Consider the following 25,504-nt stretch of genomic DNA (forward strand, 5'->3'; position numbering starts at 1 on the left):
TTTTTTAGAAGGTTTATCATGACATATCTGACAAAAGTGGTGCCTCAGTAATGTGCGCGTAGCGCCACCAACCTATTCACCTTATACTGGTTTGTTCTGTGCTCATATACCTGCCATCATCATCAATATTTATCTGGGCGCCTGGGGCCTTTTTCCCATTCGTCTTGAATTGTGATCTTTAGGGTGGTTCTTTCTGGCAATTGGAGTAAAAGGAATTTAAATATTTTGAATTTTAGCTAAAATTACGTCACTACAAAAGTATCATATACCTGCCAACTTTTACGCATTTGGCTAGAAATTTTATTTTTCTACATTTAAAGTGGTAGTGAAATGTATGCTTTCCTATATTCAGGGGTGAAAGCGAGACGGAAAAGAGGAAAGGCTGGTAGTAAAACCATTTCAGTTATAGCTAGTTTTGGGGAGGAGTTTACTTGTTCTTTTTTTAAATTTTTCAACAATATCTACTTTATCTTGGAAAAGAAGCAGTTTCATATATATGCCAGAATTATTAAAGAAATCTTGATAGTTACAGATACTTCATTTTTTTCGAAAAAAATGCTGGAATGAAATATTTTACGTACCAGGTTTTTCTCTTTTCCGTCTTGCTATATAAGGGCTTTCACCCATGCCTATATTCTTTTCCCCTGCTTTTGAGCTTAGGCTCACCATTTAAATTTTATTCACTGCGACGAATGAGTTAGGGCCCCTTCGGGGCCGACACTTAGGTAAAGACTTGACATAGGCATAGGCCTATATTCATTGCATTTATAAACTTAATTTATTACTTTTTGAGTACCACTATTTTTTAAGAAATTAAGCATATATATTAATAAGTAATAGCGCAAGGATACCAACGGCGTAAATATTTGCTTGCTTTTTAAAAGGTATAACATGAAATCAATCCTATAAAGTGGTGAATTATATAAGCCTACGGATTATTTAGAAATGGTGATGGATAAAAATCTACTAAATTGAATTTATTAAACCAAGAATCCCAATCGATAAACTACCACTTTAAAATATATATTTACTGTCCGGAGCAAGTTGGCATCTCTGATAGTGTAGTCGTCAGCAAAAGCCCTTTAAAAAATACAGAGCATGCTTTCTGCCAATTGTAATTCAAATTCCATTTTACTACCACAGGGGAAACTCATCTTCGAAAGGATTAAAAGTTGGCAGGTATATATATATATATTATTGGTTTATGAGGTTTTTACTTACCGTTACTTCTAAATAATTCAAAGGCTTAATTCAAACGCCGCTCGGTTATTATTGTGTCGTATCGCACATTTTGAGAAGTGAGCAAAACTAACCGAAAATCTTCAAAATTTAGTTTATAGTTCTCTACCGTTTTAAAACATATGTCGCATCCGAAGTTGTTGGCATCAATGCAAAAACATAAATTTTACTGCCACTTAAAAGTAAAATACCACTAATTAAATTTTAATGCAGAACACGTAAATATTAGCTACTATGCTAACGTTAAAAAATCGCGTTGAAATCACGCCCGTACGATATTAGGCTGCTTGAGTCAGAGCTCTTTTCATAAAAGTTAAAAAGGTTAAACATCTACTAAATAAACATCGACTTTAGTTTTAATAATAAATTATACTTGTCATAATGCTTGATTCAAAATATATTGCTTTTATTTATATTTATTTATTTCAAATTACAAAACATAACACTGTAACTTAAAACATTGTTTAAAACATCTACTGAATTATGTAGTTTTTACTAATAAATTAAATTTGTCACAATCCTTGATTCAAAATATATTACTTTTACGCATATTTATTTCCTTTAAGCTACAAAACATAGCATCATATCTTAAAACATTGTTTTAAAAATCTACTGAATTATGTACTTTTACTAATAAATTACATTTATCATATTCCTTGATACAAAATATATTGCTTTTACACTGTTTTATTTCTTTTAATTGCAAAATATAACACTATATCTCAAAATCTTGTTTTAAATATATACTGAAACAAGTAAACATTTTATTATATAAATAAAAATAATATTTGTCGTAATCCTTGATATGTTGCTTTCAAACGTATTTATTTCCTTTAGATTACAAAACATAACGTCATATCATAAAATATTGTTTTCAAACACCTACTGAAAAATGTAAGCATTTTTACTAATAATTATATTTGTCTTCATCCTTGATTTAGAATATATAATGCTTTGATACCTATTTATGACCTTTAAATTACCAAACATATTATGTTTTGTGAATACGGAAGCAGAATACTCTATTTTAATCAATTTGTATCTAGTGTCCTATAAAATGGACTGTTCCATTTGTTCAAAAATGAAGAATGTGGTAGTACACGTGTTTCATTATTAAGATTTATTTCACATAAACAAGATAGTTCTGACTACCATGATATATTAATAGCATAAATACTTATTGTGTTTAGCTGAATTCAAAGCTCAGTGTTTGTATTAAGGCTAAAATGGTAAGCTACGGTAAAAAGTATCCTTTTGAAAGGCGATTATGTATTACTACCGCGTTTTGATGTAGACATCATTCATATATCCATTGAGTTTCATGATAAGGCTTTAAACGGGTTAAGAGGGGTTAAAAGCTAGTTGGAAAATATGACTACAAATCGAATGTGTATTTTAAAAGCAGTTTGATGGTTTTTACTTTAAAATAAGTGAATGATAAAATTATATATACATTACATACAATAAAATAAATAATAATTAAAATAACACAATGTTCACATAAAATACGTATTTACATCACAAATTATGCATATGCATACTAAAACTTTGTTCATAAGAGAGTCCATATTCTTTGTTTTGCACTTTTATCAGATGTATAGTCACGGTTCAAGTCAAAATATACATTTACATCACCTAGTGAAGAGTCAGTACTGTCTAAAATGGGTTCCTCTCGGGGCTTCGTATAAGATGAATTGTGGGATACCTTGTCAGTTTTTTCAAGAAACATTTTTGCATCTCTCCACCACTTGTTAGTGTTATTTTTCAAAGCAGCTTTCTTCTTTTCATTGGTATTGGTGTTATCTGTCTTCTTCTTTCTGCGGCTGAAGTCAGTTTCCTTACTCAAATCCTCGAGCTCTCTCTCCAATGAAGAAGTCGTTTTTTCCTTAGACACATCGGAAACTTCATTCTCTAATCTCCACTCCCTTGATTGTGGCGATTCTCTGGAGACGAGAGCAGTTCCCGCTCCCAAAACATCATCATATTCCGGCTGATTATTATTCCATACGGGTTCATCAACATCTGATACGTACGCCCGATTCAGCCAAACAGGTTCTTGAACGGCGGAAGACTCTCGCTGGTCATTCCAGCTTTCTCTCACGGAATCATCGATATCAGACCCCCATCTTTTCTCTAAACTACTTCCGAATTCGTTTTCAGCACCATTCCACAATCGACTTTTTTGATTGCTGTTACTTTCACCCCAATCACCACCTTTAACACCCCTATTGTTCCAATTTCCATTTCGGTTATCGTTCCTTTTAGACCCTTGATCGGGACCCCAGTTTTTCTTACCTTCATTTCGATTTATCTTTCCATCTGTGTTTGGTCCGTATGCATTGGAATCTCCTTGTGGTGAAGTAACGCCAGTCCCAGGTCCTGTTCCAGGCACGCTAATTACGGGTCTCTCGGTAGGCCTTTGGAAACCTGGAGTTGAACCTGGAATAGGAGCAACAGCCTCGTCTGGTGCATAGTTTCCCCCGAGATCTGGATTTGGTTGTCCAATATCCCCACTTCCTGGTACTCCAATGACACCTCGATCACCAACTGGTCGAAGATTTTGGTCAGGCAAATCATTGCGGTTTATTGGTCCTACATAACCAGGTCCATTGTCAGAAATATCTACTGGTGTTGGTGTCGTAAAAGGACCTCCCGCTCCTGATGTCGTTCCTCCGGGATATGAGTCTCCTTTGAAGTTTCCTTGAGCTCCATGACCACCCTTGTACAGATCAGCATTCAATCCATAATACATGGCTGTGTCATCACAATTGAAATTGAACCACCAAACGCAGACAAAATATTGCTGATTAAATATAGTTCCCAATGGACAAAGGAAGGCGTCATGGCGGCCATCAGCTTGGCAAATATGAAATACCTGAAATATTACAAATTGGAAATTATTTCTGCAGTTCTGAAAGGTATGTGTGGAATTCATCTAACTATGCTAATCTTTTTATTTGTAAAGTTAAATTTCATTCTTGCGAATTTTTGTTTCATAAAATGATTAAGGATTATCATTTGAACCTTCGATTTTCGGAGAATGTACACTCTTTAAATTTTTGAATGATTGCTCATAATTTTTTGTATAAGATTTCTTCCTTCTCTGTCTCTTCTTTTGACTATTGTTTTAATTATTTTAAAGCTCATCTCATTTAATGCTGATATAGAATATGAAAATAGTATTACAAAAAAGAGTTAGATTTTATATCTTCTCCTTGTGCATAAGCAAATGTTTATACAAATCCTGTATATTTCCTATCTATATATACCCTCAATATATTTCTACAAATATGTCTTTTCACCTTTTTAATTTCCGATTTATAACTTTTATAATTTGAAGCTCACCTAGGAAAAGTGTGATTTCGATTTTCAAACAACTTTTATGACTATTAAAGTATTATGTTTTTTGAAGTGTAAAAGAGGTTGAAATTGAGGTTTAATAATGAGAATTTTTTAGATGCAAAACATAACCTCTCACTAGAGCTACACCATGGGCTATTGGTGACGTAATGTGGCTTTTTATTTAACAAAATTTTTTTTTAAAAAAACGGCAATCGATTTGCATTATTACTATGAAGAATTTTTTTTAAAGATGTACTTCAACTCTTCAAAGATCTGAAAGAGATGTAATGACGGTAATAAATATATTAAAATTACGATCATTTAAAGTACACAATATAGTATTTTCATGTAACAATCATAGAACAACGTAATAAAATATCAAGATACAACACTTTTAAACTTAAGAGTAATGATATTTTATGTCCAGTCAGATGAGACAACGTCTACTTAGGGTTAAAAGTATTTTGGATCTCTTTATGGGGGCAAGAATTAAATAAAAGCCATGTTACAGAGGAAGCTTGGGCTTGTTCGTCCATACTCATATTTGGCAATTTCAAATATATCTGATAAATTTCTCTCAATTACTTTTAAATAGAGAACATGGGTTCATTTGCACAACTGGTTCACTTTTTAAATAGTCAGCACAGACTACATACGAAGTATTGTGGGGAGGCCTTCTGATGTAGGAGGTGATGGCTCACCTCAGTGTAATCTATGTGATGCTGGACAACTGTGAAAAAGTATTGAAAAGTTCGTAATCAAATGGCATGATAGCCAAAAGATTGGCATTTGTAAAATTTTATGCAGGAAACCAAAGTAATGGATGGACACATTTCTATACAAACTAATTTTAAGCGATATTTGTTTCAGTAACGAATGTTTTGGATAAATTTACATGGCAAAATACACAATTGGTATCATCATGCCCCAAGCATTTAGAGACGATTTTCTTTTACCCAAGTAAAGGATTCATAAAAATGACTAATAAAGTTTTGTTATTAAGTTTTTTCCATCTTTAACACCAACAATTTTGAATTGAATTGAATTTTAGTAATTTTGAAAAAAGGAAGGGAACCTTTAACAATTTTGGTAGCTTCAAGTTTTGTATGGGTAAAAAGAACACCGCTTTTAAATGCTTCAATCGTGTTTATTCGAATTCTGCAAACAATTCAAAATCTTCCAACACATTTGCTCTCAAAGGAAAGATTGTCTGCAAAGAAATGCTCAATATAGAAGTACATCTTAGTTAGTGTAGAAGTGTTTTAATTATTTTATTCAACCCATGAATCATTGCGCAACAGCATCAAGATTGCTAATTAACCCCTTGGGGACGGGTGATTCAGAAAAGCATTCGTACAAAATCAGAATCAAGTTGTAATTAAATAAAAAAACGGTAACTTAAATGTACTCGTTGCTAATTTGACAGACTTACTTTGCTTTTACTTTAATTACTGTTAGTTTAATCATACATATAATCAATGTTAATTCAAAGTATAACTAAATAGTTTTATTTTGAACAAAGTAATGGTGAATTAAGTAAATTAAACAATTATAACTCCGCCCACAAATAAACTGCTGAAGAAATACTTTGATTACCAGTTTTATATTTTTACCCTGATTGATACGGTTTCATGCTGGCACGTATTTGTGACAGTCGGCGCGAAAGGGTTAATACTCTTTTAATAAAATATTTAATAGAGTGGTAGACAATTATAAAACTAAAGCCTTCAGAATTTTTGGTAATATTGTTAACATTTCAAAAAAGCATGTATTCCAAAAAAAGAAAAAAAATGAATTACTGCTGTTCTAGATTAAAATTTTAAAAGTATACCATTAAAGTTTCATAAAAGTGGTTGCAAACTTGTCACTATAGCTACAACTTCGATTTGAAAAAAAATTTACTACAAAAGATTGTAGCACAGATTACAAATATACTGAACCATTTATGTTTGTGGCATTCACGAATGGATAAATTTTTTGAAAAACAGAGTGGAAACGAGGTGGTTTTGCTACTACTTTTTAACTTTTTGTATGAAAAGGAGACAGATCAAAAGCGCATTTTTACGTGACATTGTGCTAAAATTACTAGTCCGGGAAAATTATGTCTTACATGTTTGAATTGTTTGCATGACATAATGATAAAAAATATTGTATATAAAATTGCAAAATGTAAAACAAAACTACCACTTATATTATTAAAGAAATATATTAAGGAATTAAGGCTTCTACTTACGAAGCATTGTATCCATGGGTGAAAGCCCTTAAATAGCATGACGGAAAAGAGAAAAACCTGGTACGTGAAACTTTACATTCCAGCAATTTTTTCGAAAAAAATGAAATATCTGTAACTATCAAGATTTCTTTTATGATTCTGGCATATATATAAAACTGCTACTTTTCCAAGATAAAGTAGATATTGTTGAAAAATTTAAAAAAAGAATAAGTAAACTCCTCCCCAAAACTAGCTATAACTGAAATGGTTTTACTACCAGCCTTTCCTCTTTTCCGTCTGGCTTTCACCACTGATTGTATCACCAATTATGTCTGTAAATAAGTACCTACGTATATTTTCAAATCATGCCTGTATATAATTATCATATTAAAATCTCTTGTAATACAAATTGGTTTTTATTTTATCAAGCGATAAAATGGCCATATATAAGTGGTAGACAATTATATAACTGAATCCAGGGATGCCAACTGCTCCGCTCTCTGGAAAAATTTTAATATAGTGGTAGCGAATTAACATAGTTACGCCTATTTTAAAAAACAGTAACCAAATAATTAATGCTTTCAGGTTGCATGTTATATGATTCTTATAATTTTTGATATTTAGTTTTGGAAAACATAGTTAAAATTAAAAATACTAAACTAAAAATTACTTAAATTTCGTTACCGCTAGAAAATACTATTTTGTAAAGTGGAGCAAATTGGCAGCTCTACGATCGCAAAATGGCGAATTATATAAGCTTTCGAATTATTTAGAAATACTGGTGGATAAAAACCTAATAAGTTGAATTTATTAAACCAAGAATTACACATTAATAAACTACCAGTCGAAAATATTTATTTGCTGTCCGGAGCAAGTTGGCATCTCTGCTGAATCTTACACAATATTTGGTAATTTTGCAATAATTTAAAAGTTTCAATACGTGAAGGAAACTGCGGAAACTAGTAATAGGTGCACCGGAGTACCTGGCCAAAAAGGCCACCTCCGTAAATTATATGATTACAAACTGAATCAAAGGCCATTGATGTTGAAATTATTTGGGTTAGTAAAATAATATGTTAGGTAGTTAAATAATATTGTGGAAAACGTAGATAGAAAGGACAGCACACAAAACAGGGATAACACAGACAGGTAAAAACATAAAATACGTGAAGGTTAGAAAATTTGCTTTTTATATAAGCTTTTGAATCATTTGTAAGTAGTGGCGCGAAATATAACTTTACATTCAAATATATAAAAGAGAGAATAACACATTTAAGCATAAACTTAGCTACCACTAGAAGAATTTTTTACAAAAAGCTTAGAAAGTTGGCAGGCCTGCATTGATGTATAATTTTGTATACTTATTACTAATGATACTTGGCAATTTTTCCGCACAAACGTTACAAATTTTAAGACACTCCGACCCACCCCAATGCTCGCAAAAAATCGGTTGGAATCCTCTTTGTGCTATAAATCAGCAAAAAAAAAGAAGAAAAAAAAACACACAGACACATAATTAATCAAACAAAAATTCTTCGAAGATTCAAAGTTACGTACCACTTTGTTTAATAAATATAAATTCATATAGTAATTCAAAAATTTTAAATGGGAAATTTTGCATTAGATTACCTTCCCTATAACTAAGGTGCAGACTTGCAATTTAAAAATTTGCTTTATGCTGCCAGCTTTAAGATAGCAAAGTATTATTTCCCTGCCATTGGTGATTCCGTTCGTAGTTTAAATGTGGACGGGGTTATAATTGTTTGATTTATTTAATTCACCACTACTTATTTCGAATTAAAAATTGTATGGTAACACTTTTAACACACATGGTTTGGATGTGTTAAATTTAAAGTGAAAGCAAAAATAAATCTGTCAAATTAGCTATGCCCAAACTCAAGCTACAGCTTTTTATTTTTTACCATCCTGATACTTATTCCTTAGGAATACATTAATGACTTGCCCGTCCCAAAAGGGTTAATAATGATCGGTAATTAAATTAAATATAATTTAAATGATTAATAAAGTTAAATATTTCATGAATATAAGTAACTACATAAGTATAACTTTGTAAAGTATAACTATAGTAAAACTATTAAGTACAACTATAAGTAACTATATAAGTAAAAAAACTTTGGTGAATAAGTAATACCTAACAATATAATTTTTGACTATAACGAGTTTCCCCACGAAAAAAAAACAAGATAGTTATTTTTTAATTACAAAAGTTAACTTACTTGACATTGCGCTTCAACGTCACCATAATATCCAGGATTTTCATGTTGTTTGCAATCAAATCCTGTAGTCGGAATAGTGTTGTAGTTTGGATAATCGACACCAGGAGTTCCGGGTATAGAATCTTCTAAACGCCACTGACTTGGGTCATCACCTGCATACCTTCCTTCATCACCCCCTTTGTAATTGCCTTGAGGAACTCTCCCATTATTTGCTGGAAATCCATCGAATCCCCCAGTGTTTTCTGGAACATTTTGACCATAATCCCCACCACTGTCACCTCTGAGATTGCTTTCAATAATACCTGGTGAAGTATCCGGTCGATTAGAATTATCGAGAGGTGGCTGTCCTTGATTCGGGAAACTATCTTGTATTGAATCATCTATTGGCGGTACGTAGGAATCACCTGATGGTCCTAATGAATCTCCAGTTATTGCATTACTGCCATCATCAGGTGTCCATCCAGCACCTGTAACTGCCCCTGGAAGTTGCTGATTGACCCCCTGATCCCATGCCGGAGTTACTTTTACTTGTTCGTCTCTGTTATTCCAATCACCACCTCCGTTTCCCGAATCTTTTATTTGAGAATCATCAGGATTCCAATTACCTCTTCCATCAGCATTCCATGAATCCTTTCTTTGAGCATCATTTTCTCTCCAATTTCTACCAGAAATATCATTTCCTTCATTAGACCAAGAGCCAGGATCTTTAAACTGAGTGTCTTCAGGTCTAAACATTCTGTTCGAGTCTTCACCCCTTGCGCCCCAATTAGCAGTGTCCTTTGTTTGACTATCACCACCTTGAGTCCACGTTTGGTCTGGTCTCTGGTTTCCAACTGCATTTGATACGCTGTCATCTTTAAATTGCGTGTCTGATGGGCCCCAGTTTCTGTTATCTGGCTGATTGTTCCATCTTCCGTCATCCTTAAGCTGGGTGTCTTGTTGATTCCATCCTCTGTTTTGTTGTTGATTCCTACCGCTATCCCAAGCTGCGGAATCTTTTTGCTGAGAATCTCCCGGATTCCAGTTTGCTCCTCTATTGTTCTGGTTCTGCTGTGAATAACCTTGGTTATTATTTGTAGGTCCAGCGTTGTAAGATATGACTGGATCATAATGCCACTGATCCTCTCCTTGTTGTTCCCAATCTAGTCCCGATCCTAAGGAAGGCACTAGCAATATCCCTAAAATGGAAGTTTTATGTTTAAATGTCATGAAAGAAGTAAATATTTTCAAATTCTTATTAATGAATTCTAGTAAACTATTAACCCTTTTGAAGGCCGTGGTAAGTATACTTACCACCACGTTTTACCACTTTTAATTTAGGTTTCCATTTTTCAATAACTTCAGCTTTCTTGAAGTGAGTTTGAATAAAATTGGTAACCATTTGTCACTTTTAAAAATCGTATAAAAGTTGTAAAATACATAATTCCTTTTGAAGTTTGTAGCATTTAAGGAATTTATTTTATAAATAAAGAAAAATAAAAGACAGTAAGTTCCTAATAGATCATGTTAGATATATTTACCACCAAAAAAATGGCATTTTTATAAACTAAATGAGTTTTTTTTTATATCAATTACTGTTCTTAAAACAATTTCAATTCCAAAAATACTTTAATTTACCTTTACTAGAAATAAAGGGCCCGTAAAAGGGTTAAGTTTGATTTTCTTTAGAATTTAAATCCTACACCCCAGATATGCTTAAGCTCACAAATTCCTTAATTTTCAGTTCCTGAATTCTTGAAAAATTTTAGGATTCTTCTATATATACGGTACTATATTTTATTTTCTATTGAAATTCTTTATAGATAATTATACGTATCTTACAAGACTTATCGGACTTTTGTTAACATTTTATTTTAATAGAGTGGGGATACTTCTTTTTCAAACTCTTGAATTAAGAAATTCATTTAAAAGTTATTTCAGCATCACTAGATATAAATAAATTAAACATAGATAAGTAAAGGCAAGGCAGAATCATATAGTACGGTGATGCAAACTTGCTTCGTTTTATCAGATAACGCTTACAGTTGCACAAAATTCAAGTTTATTGTTTTAAAATTATATTTTTGCTTGTTATAAATTATAAGGATTAGGGTTTTCCCTATCATTACATATTGATAATTTAAACTTATACACAGGGCTACCAACTACTTTGCTTTTTGCAAATATTTGAAAAGAGTTACCACTATAGAGTTGGAACAAATGGTGTTTCATATGAACTTTTGAACCATTTACATGAGATGATGTGGAAAACGGATTTAAATCAAATTTACAAAGCAAGGAATCATGCATTGAAACATAAACTTATCTACCACTAGAAGAAGCTTTTTTTCCAAAAAAGCGTTACAAGTTAACAGCCCGGTATACATAGAGTTCCTTTTTATTTCTGATTACCTCTAAGTGAGGCTGAAATAATTATTTTTTTTTAATTTATTGAAACTTTAACTATTAACGCATTGTTGGTGTCTTTTGTAAGAACTACCCAGTGTTGCCAGTACTTTTAACTAAAAACTGAGAAATATTCCTCAAAGTGGATTTCTAAACACCTTGATTAGGAACTTAGCACAGTTGTTATTTAGTATTTTAATTTCTAGTACGTTATATACAAGAGTCATACTCTGAACTATACTAATGTATGTACTACATCATTTTAAGTACACTATGCAAAACTCATACTTAATTTTTAAAATTCTTCAAATAATGAGATTAAAGTTATTAGTTATTACCATACGAAAACTCTTAGTTTTACAGGTATGCTAACTTTCAATGCTTTTTGTAAAAAAAATTTCTAGTGGTAGCTACGTTAATGTTTTAATATATTATATTTTTATCCACTTAAACTTATTTCCGCACCACTGCACATAAATGATTTAAAAGTTCATATGCAACACCAAATAATTTAAACATGTAATCGTAGTCAAAAACTATTTTTAATCGTTTAATCTCATTCATTTAAATTGTAATTAAATGCGACTATATATAAATTCTTGGCACAATTCAAAACAATTGTTTTTTTGACTAAACTTTCATTCCGGTACAACGAAGACTGAAAAATTATTATCTTCACCAACATTTAGAAAAATTAAATTGCAAACAAAATGCAGCTAAGTGTCAAGTTTAATTGTTTTTTCCAAATTGACAGAATACGACTCACAGCAACCTTCTTCAACGGTGATGCATCTAAACATAAGATATGTATGTAGACAGTGATAAAGTGCCTTTTTTTCTATTAAATTTGTATTCCGACTACCATTCTGTCTATCACTAGAATGTTAGTAGTCTACGATGAATACAAACCCTCCAACAACTACGGAATTTCCGTAATTCCAGAAGAAATCATTTTTTCTTGTGGTAGCAAATGTAAAGTATTGATATCTTTACAAATAAGTATTAAAAGTACTTCGTCTATCACTACATAAAATAGTATAAGCAGATAAAAATAAATAGTCAAATATATTGGTGGTTATACAATTGTAAGCTTCGTTGAAAGCTTAGTGAAATAACATTCCAAATGTCGGAGATTATGAAAATTGGAATAGCGCCACAAGCGGCTTCAGCAGACCATTTTACAGAATCAGGACTAAAATTTCCGTTCTAGTTTTTGTCACAGCAAAGGATGAAGTAATGCAGACTCTTTCATGAATAAACTTTCAGACATTTACAATGCTTCCCATACCGAGAAATCTTTGGCAAAAAGATTTTAATTAATCCATAATTGTATTTTGTGTGTTAACCTGGATTTTTGGGAGAGTTAATAACATAAAAAATAAAAACTATATCACAATAATAAAATAAAATAAAACTATATCATTTTTGGAAATCATTAATTTTCTAATTTTTTAATATTCTGTCTTTTTATCTTTTAAATGTATTTTTATTTCTCTAGTATGATGTAACCTCTATCAGATTATTATCATCTCCGTTTTTAACATTTCTGTCTTTTATTCTACTTACTGCTGAAAGTTGTGATACCGACAAGTGAAAAGATTTTTAGCAAAAATAAACCGTTTGAGGATGGTTGATTTTAAACGTCATTTCTAGAGAAAAAAAAAGGATTAAAAAGGATTACTCAAGGGTGGGGATAGCTTGGTTGGTAGGGAGCTCGGCCCCAGTTCGTGAGAACGGGAGTTCGAATTCAGCCAGCCGAAGACTTCCTATGCAGTAAGTGGTGACGGTGGATTTTAAGGGGGGTCAGGACCCTTAAAACTCTCAAAAAATCGATTTTTCAAGAATCATTTTTTTTTATTCCTTGCATTATTCTGCGCATTTTCATATCTTACATTTCGAAATCTTTCAATTGGTTCAAAAGTTATAAGGGTTAGAAGACAAGTCACTCACCAACAATTGCTTTAGTGGGCGTGGTCGCGAATTGCTTCATTTCGGGCTTATCTTATAGTTTCTAATAATAATCTGAGATTTAAAGTGTCTACAACTCAACTCTGCTCCAACCCTTTGCAGATTTTATTTGTTTATATTCGAATTGCATGCGTTTTTTAATCTTAGATTAATATTTGTACATTCGTCTATTAGCTTTCATTTTAGTCAAAAATCTAGTTTCGGTTTGATTTATTTATTATAAATAATCATGAATAATCCTCGTAGATCTGGTCAGAGACCAAAAAAGAGAAGATTTCGTGGAAATCAATTTCGGCAAAGTGTAAATGTGGGCAGTTGCAATGTTTTTATTGAAAAAGAGGATTTTAAAAGTGCTTCTAAGAAAAAGCTTTCGATGTCATGTTCCAGTTTCAAGGATATCGAAACTGAAACTAAAGAGACTTTTGATGGTTATCGCCTTATTGATGTTGCTTCCTTGATAAGTTTTTTCAATAATGTAGCTGCTTGTGGAATTTGTCATGCTTCCTTGAAAATGACTGAGAAATCCCAGTGTGGATTGTTGTCTTCTTTTGAAATAACATGTCAAGCATGTCAGAAAAGGGATGTTTTTAAAAGCTGCAAACTGATAGGAGTGAATAAGAACATTCCAGAAGTAAACAGAAGATCTGTTTTTGCAATGCGGTGCATTGGTGGTGGACTTTCAAGTCTGCAGACATTTTGTTCTGTGATGTGCTTGCCCAAGCCCATAACTCAGAAATCTTATGATAAAATTAATTCTAAAATATTGGAAGTATCAAAAGAAGTTGCTTTGTCATCCATGGAACAGGCAGTTAACGAGGAAAAGTGTCTATCAGATAATCCAAACAGTCTAACCGTCAGTGGAGACGGCACCTGGAAAACCAGAGGTCATACGTCTTTAATAGGCGTATGTACCCTGGTAGGCGGCGAGACAGGAAAAGCTGTTGACATAGAAGTAATGTCGACATTCTGCAAAGGTTGTGCTTCGTACAAGGGTCCAAAGTTTGGCTTGAGATATCATAAGTGGCTATCTTCTCATAAAACAGTGTGCCAGAAAAATCATGCCGGCTCTTCTGGAAAAATGGAGGTTGACGGCATGAAGAGGATTTTCCAAAGATCTGAAGAAAAATATGACGTCAAGTATGAAACATACATTGGCGATGGTGATTGTAAAACTTTCCAGGCTATTTGTGAGGCAAAGCCATATGGAAAAGATGTTTCGATAACCAAAGTGGAGTGTGTGGGACACATACAGAAGAGAATGGGCACTCGTTTGCGAAAACTCAAAACTTCATATGGCAAAAAAAGGCTTTCAGATGGTAAGACGATAGGTGGTCGGGGAAGACTGACAGACGTAACAATAAATAGAATTACAAGTTATTATGGCAATGCAATTCGCCAAAACAGCAATAACTCAGTCAACATGCGAACAGCGATTTGGGCCATATGGGCTCATACTTGCAGCACGGATAAAGAGCCGATGCACTGGTTTTGTCCGAAAGGCGAAAATAGTTGGTGCAGCTATAATAAAGCTGTGCATAACAACAAAGTGCATGAGTATAAGCACCCAATGCTGGTTGCTAAAGTTGTTATGGAGGCAATAAAGCCAATATTTAAGGATCTGTCTCATCCGTCTCTTTTGAAAAGATGTTTGGGGGGTAAGACCCAAAACCCAAATGAGTCGTTGAACTCACTCATATGGAAGTTTTGCCCTAAATTTGCTAGTGCTGGCAAAAATGTTGCCGAAATAGCTGCATGTATGGGTGTTTGTGTTTTTAACGATGGAAAAAAGTCTTTGATGTCTATTATGAAACTGTTGGAGCTACAAATCAACAAAAAAGCAAAGCAAAACTTTCATGCTCAAGATAAACTCCGCGTAACAAAAGCTGAAAAGCGAGCTAGTGAACAGTCTATTGTAGCTCGTAGAGTGAAACGACAAAAAAAGATTTGTGAAAATGAGAGAATGAAAAAAAGTGAAGGGGGGGATATGTATATTTCTGGTGGCTTTTAATTTTTAAATGTTTTTTTTTATATTGATTTTATTATAAAATAATAAAATGTAAGAAATTTATTCCTTTATATCTATGTCTTTGAGGTTACTTAGGATTTCTAGATAAACATAAAAATGGATATTGTTATAATAATCAAAATTTTAACTTTGTGGTCATTTTTATAAACAATTTTTTAAAAGTTACTAATTTGAAAATCTTTTGTTTGCTTTTGAAAATTTATTTTAAAACATCATCTTTTAGATTTTTATAAATCTCAAAAATCTATCATTTAGGTTGGTTTGGTTTTTGTATCAATCATTTCTAATGTTTGAAAAGTTGATTACTATTTGACTCGATGCTCGTTATGTGACAAGTCGTTGTGAAATGTTACTTTATTTTGTTTATAAGTCAAATTTAGTTAATGTATTACTGTTTAAGTTGTATGTAGGTATTGTAAAATGATTTATTTTATTTATTTAGGCATTTTTAGAAAAATATATTGAGTGGTATTCGAAAAAAACAAATTTTTAACTTTAAAGTCATTTTTCTCAAAATGTGATATGTTGAACTTGTGCGCACTGCGTACAAAGAACTAATTGATAGAATTGTACGAAACTTTAGGAAAAGTTTTATGATATGGTTTGCTACAACTGGTACCTACTATAAAAACCATTACTCTCTTAAAATTTTTTTAAATAATTGTGTAATGTGCCAAAAATATAGAAATTTGAAAAACTTAAACTTTTTTAATTTTTAGAAAATTAAAATATATGTATATCAAAATAATATTAGGTAACACAGGTTTAGGGTAATTATAACTTTAATTTAAAATTAGTTTGACATTATTTTGATGATATTTGACTCGTACGCTTTGCGCGCAATGAAACTCACTTTTTCGAAAATAAAAAAATTTCACTATATTAAAAAAAGTCTGTATTTTTTTTATGAATGATTTTTTTTGAATTTAGCTATTTAATTATATTGATAATAGTGCTAGTAAATGATAAAAAAAATTTCATAGCTTTAGGATAAATTCAAAGATAGTTACAGTGTGTCGAAAATATGGTATTTCATTGTATCGTTTAAGGCGTTAAAGGGTCCTGACCCCCCTTAAGTCTGTCAGATCAAAAAGTTCTCATTATTCCCATAATAAATTATGTATCTGGGGTTACTGAATTGGAGATTGATCGTTTCTGCTTCAGATTCCAAATTACGATTAGTGGATGAATGAATGGGTCCGCCCAGTTAACGGGCTGTAACGTCTGTGTGGCTGACGTCGTATTCTTGGCCATAGATGGCGGCACTGCAAAACGAGAAACGAACCCTGCGCCTTAAATCGCTTGGTTTCAATAAGCACTCTTGCTGGTTGGCAAATGGCATTGGAAACAACTACAGGATTATTCTCATAATTTTATTGTCATTTATTTATTTCTTTTTCCATTTATTCTCATTCTCGACACTATTCTTATTGGTCTTCCCAAAAATTTCAGTTTTAATTTTTCTTCACCCCAAAGAATGAAAAGTTTTTACAAGGAAACTTTTCTAGTGTTTCCAATTCCCCCGTTTCAAGCATTTCCCTTATGGAAGATTTTACACTTGCAAAAATAACTAGAAATAGATTTAGAAAAGGGAATTATCTAAATACTCGATTAATACCAATATTTCCATCCAGGAGAACGCTTGATTATAACTAGCTTAACTCGTTCACGCTGGGGTGACCCATCGGCGGGTTACGCTAGATTGTCTCATCGGGTGGCAGAAATGCCAACTGTTCTGGACACGCCAAAATGATTAAAGAAACGGTAAATAATTACAACGTAAATTTTACAAATATTTGACTATTTTTGCTTGCGTTTTAAAAGGTATAGCATGACATAAGTGCTATAAAGTGATGAATTATGTAAGCCTACGAATTATTTAGAAATAGTGATGAATAAAAATCTACTAAATTGAATTTATTAAACCCAAAATCACAATTGATAAACTACCACTTTAAAATATATATTTGCTGTCGGGAGCAAGTTGGCATCTCTGGGGTGGCACACCGGAGTAAAAACTGGTAACAAATAAATTTCATTTTTTAGTTTTTTTCCGGGAATAATAAAAATCCATAACTACCAATTGTTTTTAACGAATGCAATTTTTAGATTGAATTGCTTCTTCGCAGTGATAAATTTCCTTACGGTGAATTGTTATTGTTGAGAATAGATTAACTCCTCTCGAATATTATCTAATATTGAAATAGTTCTTCTACCAGTATTTTGTCTTTTCTCGTACCAGTATTTTTACTTTTCTCGGCGTGTTAATTTTTTATTTTATTAATATTTCAAACATGTTAAAGAATAGCGGTATCTGTCTGGTGAAATTTGAAAATTTATTTATGGCCAATGGTTTGTTGTTACTTTTTTTGACAGAGGCTACTTTTTAAAATACTAGGCAAACTTTTAAAAAAAAATTTGAAAGTTCTGAACAATTATAAACACTATTGATATTAATAATAAAAGACATTTCGCTCTAAAGATATCTCAAAATATGGTAAAAATTACAAGGTTCATTTCTAATAAGAACAATTTTATGAAATCAAAGTAAAATAAAGTAATATTCAGAATATTACAAGATAATAATTTAATTCCAAATGTTAAAAAATATAATAATCTAAACATGATGTGAATTTTCGATTTAAAAAAAAGTAGTGAACAAGTGGAGACTGGCAATTTTTAAATCACCAATTGTTATATTTAGTCGCCCTGTAACCAGTGGTGACAGTCAAATTATCTCTATAGGGCAGTGTTTCCCAAAGTGTGGTACGCGTACCCCCAAGGGTACGGGAACAGTTTACCGGGGGTACACATTCTTATAAGAAATATTTTGCAAGAAACGGAAATGTCAAAAACTTTTATTTAAAAACAAAGCTAGTCATTAAAATTTACAATTACGTATATTTCTATTTGCTATTTTTTTGCAGAGTTAACAGTTAATAATTAGTGGTGTCAACAGCCAGTTGTGATTTTTAACTTTTGAGCAATGTTTTTATAGTAAAAAAAACATTCATTTTTTTATTAGTGGTACACAGCGTTGCGAAAAACTTAGAAAGGATACACAAAAGTCATAAGTTTGGGAAACACTGCTATGGGGTAAAATATTCATAACCACTATCGGTTATAATTATACAGTGTCACAAAGTTAAATACAGTTTAAATACAGGACTTTTTTTCAAAATTCGACTTCTCAAGAACTATTCACTCTATTTCGCTCAAATTTTGTATTTTGTCATGTAAAATTAACGTACTTTAAAATGATGTAAAAAATCTGTATACATTACAAGTAACAATTTTTCGCCTAATATAAAATAAAATAATAAATATTTAATAAAATTTTTTTTATTTTTACGTAAATTATATTTGGATAAATGAATTATATTATTGAGTGTAGACATTTTTAAATTTACATTTTTCATTTAAACTTTCATGCGAGTATGAATATTTAATACAGACGATTCAATGAAGTCACACAGCAAGAATTATGTTATGTAGAATTTTCTTTATGACGTAATGTTATATATATATACAGACCTGCCAACTTTTAATCCCTTCCATTATGATTTTTCCCAGTGGTATTAAAATGGAATTAAAACTTCAATTTTAACAAACAAATAGGTTGTATTTGAAAAAACTTAAGTTGACAACCATGATAGTAACGCATATTAATATATATGCTTAATTTTTGTAAGAATAGTGGTGATCAAAATCATTTAAAAATTAATTTTATAAAAGAAAAAATAGTATATATTTACTACCACTTTAAATATAAAAATAAAATCTCCCGCAAAATGCGGGAGAGTTGGCAGGTATGTATATATAGTGAATGTTGACAATCACATAATCGCTTTCGTAAATGACAGAAATATATACTAGGTCTAGTTAAATGTCGGTATGCCCTACATCAATGTTTTTTTAAGGTCAAGTGCCATTGCCCAGTACGTATTTAACAGATACTCTGAACACTGATTTTTCTCCTTATCTATCATCAGCAGATATTAAAATATCGAATAAATATAATAACGCATTAATCAATATCAAATCGGATATAACAAACATTTCGGACATTCACCAAAGCGACTATGTGATTGTTGACATTGACCGATGAAATTTGACATTCTTTCGATTTTAGTCATTCTCGGTAACATATATGAAAGCCAATCAAAATTGAGAACGCATGAGTGTGAAAAAGCAATAATTTTTAATAATGCGAAATATAATAATTTTTAATAATGCAATATATAACAAACAAATTAACTTACCAAGGTGTAAAAGAAAAAATCCATATTCTTTAATTTTCATCTTGTTTTTTGTACCTAAACGATAACGAAAGATTCCATAACTAAAAAAATGAATATCTTATAATACTGTATTAAAATACGATGCATTTCCTTAAATATTATATCAAAGAACATGCAACAAATGACCTTGTTTTATATGAAACTTCAAATAATAAATATAATTTAATGTGATTTGCGCAAGCACTCAGAGTCGTAAATGTTTTTAATAGAGAAAATATTTTATAACGTTTGAACTAAAAGCTCTTACGATATGTATTAATCTCATTTTACTCAACATGATAAAATACAAAGGAAATACATGGCAAAACTTAAAATTGGTTTAAAAAGATATAAGAAACAAATGGTTTTTATTAACTCAGATCTACTATAAATATTTCTATACTAAATTAAACTTTTGTTGAGCTTTAATTTTTTAAATTTGTTAAATAAATTTGACACATTTTGAAATGCGCTTTTAACACGTTGAGCGCCACGCTGATTTTACATAGCTTGCCCGTCTGGCCAAACAGTAATTAACTACAAACTAAAATTGCGAATATTAGACAGATTTTACTAGTTTAAAAAGGTTTAGCAAGACATTAATAAATAAAAAAAGGAGTGGTGAATTATTTATTACTACGAATTGTTTAAAAATAGTGGTGGATAAAAATCTACTAAATTGAATTTATTAAACCATGAATCACAATAAGAAAATAAATTTTCTGCAATTCCATAAAAGAGTGGAAATTTATTAGTTCTATATTATGTTATACGCTGTCAGCCAGCTGTTTTTCGCGGCCTATGTGAAAGGTCAGAGTCAGCAAGCGGTGGCAGACACAGCCTAAATGTAATTTCAGTGTCAGCCACCGGTTTTTGACGCGGCCTAAATGGAAAGTCCAGTGTCAGCCACCGATGGCTGACGCGGTGCTCAACGTGTTAAGAAAATTGATGCAGCTCGAAAAGACTGATTTTAAAAAAATGTATACAGTTCCAAAGGTAGTAGGCAGACTGAAATTTTTGCTCGTCACTGTTTTGAAGTAAAATAAGAACAATTTTAAAATGGAACTGGAACTAAATTAATTTAATGGGGCACCTACACAAATGTGCTTATGCCCGGTAGAAAAATTTTAATACCTAAAGAAATGATTTTCCTTAAATTGGAATGTTTACATGATAATTTTAAAATATTAACAAATGTAGTGTGGAGAACTTATTGTCGACTAAATCCATAAAAAGATGGTAGAAGTAAAGCATATTTATTGATGTTGTTGTCGCAGACAGTTAAGGTTCTGGTGGTGCGATTGCTCTTGTTTTCCAGTGCCGCTATCTGTGACCAAGAATTCGTCTTCTGGCACACCCATATGTCATGCCCTGTTATACGGCTGACCGATTTATGCGTTATTAATCCAGAGATAGTAATTTTTACCTGAACCAGAGAACGATCAATTTCCAACTCAGTACCCTCAGAGGTATAATTTGTTATGGGGACATGGAGGACTTTGTGATCCTATCTACTTAACGTGCACCAGTCACCATTTACTAGACGATGAGTTTTCTGCCGTCTGGATTTGAGTTCCCTTTCTCAGGAGTCCAGCGCCCTGTCAACCAGGCTATTCCGGTCCCAACATTAAAAATAAATAATAATATTTTTATAGATGAAGTTGCTATAATAACTTCTCCATACTACATTTGTTAATATTTCAAAATTGTTGATATTTTACTTTAAAACAGTGGCATCCATGTTAATAATTTTTTTTTTATTAATCAATATCCAAGATAATCAATAGTTCTCGAATCAATATTCATATATAGCAGTATCCATGTTGCATGATTCTTCATCAATCTGTAACCCTGTTCATCGATTGTTCATTAGTTTTTGAAGCTTCTTGTCTAAACGGTATCCGTCTTAATAAATTTTCCATTAATGAATATCCGAGATCATCAATAGTTTAGAAATCAATATTCATGTGTACTAGTATACATGTCAAATGGTTGTCCATCAATCAGTTACCCTGTTCATCGATTGTCGATTTGTTACCATCCAATTTTGTTATACATGTTGTAGGAATATCAATTTCCCCTTTAACTCAGTTTTGATAAAAATTATTTTCCTCCTTAATTTACACACTAAATATGTATAAACTGAACATGAAAATCTAAACTAAAATTGGAAGATGTGTTTTTCTTATAATAAATATATTAAAGAGTCTGACAATATTCTAATAAACTTTTATTAGAAAATTCGATGAACAAAAAACAAAAAAAATCAATGATTTCAAAAAAATCAAATCACCGATTGTTTGCGTGAAACGTCTCATCTTTCCAAAATACATCTCTTTCCATTAGTTACGAGAAATAATAAAAAAATATCCATTAGCGAAAATCCAAGACCATTGTTATACTTCGATAAGGTAAAAAAGCTCTCGAAAGAGGAAACAATTAGGAAATTAATTTCGTATTCATACTTAGAGGATGAGAATGCTTTTGTGTGAATCGATTCATCCGTCTAGTGAATTGTCTATTGAACCCTCATTTAGCTAGCCACCGGAATGGGTCGCGACCCCTGACTGTTCGTGTTATGCATTAGTGGGTTAAATCAAGATTAAATCAGTCAGAACAATGTATGAGAAAAGTGAGAGTGAGAGCGAGACTTTCGGAATTAAATCATTTAAGTTTTGATCATCTCTTTTCCACGATTAACTGGCGTCTCCTACAAATGATGCAATGATTTTAACTTACTGTTTTCTTTCTTATTAACTCATTTTCATATCTGTGATATAATAATTATTACGTAATATGAAGCAATAAAGTGAGACAAGAGGAGATAAGGGTTAACTGAAATGTTTCATATTTGTGATACAATATTGCATCACAAATGTGTATGTGATTCAATATTCCTTTGCAATATTGTATTAAACAATAAATGAAGAACTGAGTGGATAAGAGTGAAGTGAAATTTTTAATACTTGTGATATTTCTTTAATAAAAGAAGAGTAAACTGGATATGGGTTAATTGGAATTTTAGTTACTTTGAGTAAACCAGATCCAGTGTTTATACACACTATATAATTAAATTATAATATTGCTTTACAATATTGTGTTGATCAATAAATGAAGATCTGAGAGGATAAGGGTTAGGTAAAATTTTTCGTATATGTGATTTAATATTTTTTTTGCTATATTGTATTAAACAATAAATGTAGAACTGAGAGGATAAGAATTAAGTAAAAAAATTTCATATTTGTGATATTTCTTTGCAATACTATTTTAGTTATAAGAGAAGAGAGTGGATGAGGGTTAATTGAAATTTTAGTGACTTTGAGTAAAACAGATTCAATGTTTCACTTATGAAGAAATAAAAATTCTTCTTGCATTTACTTCTTGTCCGCAATGGATAAAATTTTTAAATCCCCAGCAAAAATTAGAACGGTCTATATCTAAGCGTTCTCAATCTTGATATTTGAATTTGCTACCAAAAGAGAGGCTTGTTGACTTGACAAAATAATAATTCATAATTAAAAAAGACTGACTAATTAAAAAAGACTTATATTCCACTGCAAAAATCTAAATTAAATCTAAGCTTTTTTTCAATTTTCGTAAAAAGTCCTTTTTTATTCATTTTGTAAATTATTAGAATATTATTAGAATTATTTTGAAAAAAAAAGGGAAATGATTGATTTAAAATTGTTTAAAATTTAAAAGCAAATGAAGCTACGTGGTTATTGTTAAAAAGAAAAATAATAATTTTTTCACAAGAAAATTAGATTGAGAAAATGGGATGATATAGACAGAACTTTTGAACAATAAACGGAATCATACAGATAGGAAAACTTTTATGTGGAACTGCAATTGTTATAATTTTTTTCTATTAATTCCCCAGATCCTTAAAAAGAACTTTGAAAACAATTAAAGTTATTTATTAAAATAAGAATATATTTTATTTTATAACCATAACTAAACAGCCGATCCAATTTTTCGGTTATACGACTACCAAATGTTAAACTCTGTAGCGTTGTTATTTTGAACCCAATCCAGAAGACAAGGGAACTCCTGGGTCAAGTATTGGGAGAAATTTACCTTCGTGGAGGACTTTTTTTGAAGGAACTAACCCGCATTTGCGTTACATGAAGAGGAAAACCACGATAACTTCCCCATGGCTAGCTTGACGGCAAGGGGACTCTAACCCACGATCCGACTACACTGAGGATATTTTATGCTAGCACTGTGATCGGTGCAAGCCAGATGCGGAATTCATATCGACCATCCAAAACTGGTTCATCTCATTGGAAGGCAAACGCTCTATCCCCTGAGCTATCACAGCTCAAAAAAAAATAATAATAATAAGCAGAATAATACAGACAAATTCAATAAAGTGCAGCTATGACAGTAGTTAAGACCCTGAAAAGATATGAGGTTAGCAGGAAGCAGTTAAACCCTTTGACGCAGAATTTTTATAAAACATATTTTTCATACTTCTTAATTATTTTGTAATTTTTTAGATCGAAAGAGAAAATATTCTATTTAGCATTTTAATAATTTATGGTTATGAAATATAGCATGAAAGACCTGTAACTTTTTCTGCGTTAAAGTTAAAAGTCTCCAAACATAGCACACTTCCGAGCAATAATTTTTCAATTCTGCACTTATTTGTAGTTTTTTAGATCTGAAAAAAAAAAACAGTAACTCATCACTGAAATTTATTTTATTTTCAAAGTCAATTATTGATCAATTGAATTTGAATGGAAAAAAAAACTTTTTTCAAACTGTTCTGTTTGAATTTGCAGGAAGAAAATTAAAAGACGTCAAAAGTGAATAACAACAATATTGATAACAGTGATTAATGTTAATTTTGCTAATCTTATTAATGTATTGAATGCTAATTTTAATTTTGAGACGTCAATAAAGGAAATAAGGGATCTTGATTGATATGTGATCGACAAACAGACAAATTCTTTTGAAGATTTTTTTTTTCAGGATTTCTAAAAATTGTATGGAGCTTGTTTTCTGTTAGGAAGAAGACAACTTAGATTGTGGTCACCTTTGCATCGTTTTAAGAAATTAGAAGTCTGACAATGTTACTTTTTCAGCATTTATATCAGAAATAAATTAATATGTCTTTCCTATAAACCCTTTCGTTTGCTATTACTTTTCATAATGCTCACTTAAAAATCAGAAATGTGCACAGGGGAACCTCCAAAAAAAGACCACCTTTATTATTATTATTATATATTATTTATTTATTGATTTAAGCGAATTCTTCTCTTTACGACCACCTTTGGAAGACGATAATTACCTTTAGAGTTGTAAGTTAAATTAGAAAAAAAAAGTTTTTTCAGTAAAAACTAAGTATATCAAACAAACCTATTTTCATTTTTGAAAGCTAATTTTTATGATTTAAAATTAAATACAAAAAATATAATTGTTTATTTATTTAAAATGGTTCAATCACTCATAATTGATTGGTAAATATTTGTTTTTTACACGTAATTACAGCAGTGAGGATAATTTTTATTGACGCTAAATTTTATTCACCGATCCGGTTTTTCGTGACACAAGTGTCATTTCCGCACCAAGGAAATGACATAGACGAAAATTAAAATCGTTTGCTAAAAACCAGGTGCATGCGATAATATTTTGAAATAAATGGAGGTAACCCGTAAGAACGACCAACTTCCATTACAGACCATTTTATTCAGGAACGGCGAAAAGTCGATCCCGAAAGGTTTCACTGTAATTCAGCACAATATTTTTTTTTTCGTAATAGCAGATGGCCAGTAATTTTTAATTCGTTATAAACGTTCGTTATAAAACAAAG

The 25,504-nt window shown here is 31.3% G+C and overlaps 1 protein-coding gene across 1 annotated transcript; it reads right to left on the minus strand.

Moving 5' to 3' along the window:
* Positions 1-1,621: 1,621 nt before the first annotated feature.
* LOC107456761 (uncharacterized transmembrane protein DDB_G0289901) lies at positions 1,622-19,826 on the minus strand. Its single transcript, XM_016074706.3, has 3 exons — positions 19,672-19,826; positions 9,031-10,208; positions 1,622-4,114 (listed from the first exon to the last, which is right to left on the minus strand). Exons 1-3 carry the CDS (start codon positions 19,709-19,711, stop codon positions 2,792-2,794), a joined length of 2,541 nt encoding a protein of 846 aa, XP_015930192.1. The 5' UTR covers positions 19,712-19,826; the 3' UTR covers positions 1,622-2,791.
* Positions 19,827-25,504: the final 5,678 nt, after the last annotated feature.

This window comes from Parasteatoda tepidariorum, chromosome 9, assembly GCF_043381705.1.
Source record: "Parasteatoda tepidariorum isolate YZ-2023 chromosome 9, CAS_Ptep_4.0, whole genome shotgun sequence".
NCBI classification, from domain to species: Eukaryota; Metazoa; Arthropoda; class Arachnida; order Araneae; family Theridiidae; genus Parasteatoda; species Parasteatoda tepidariorum.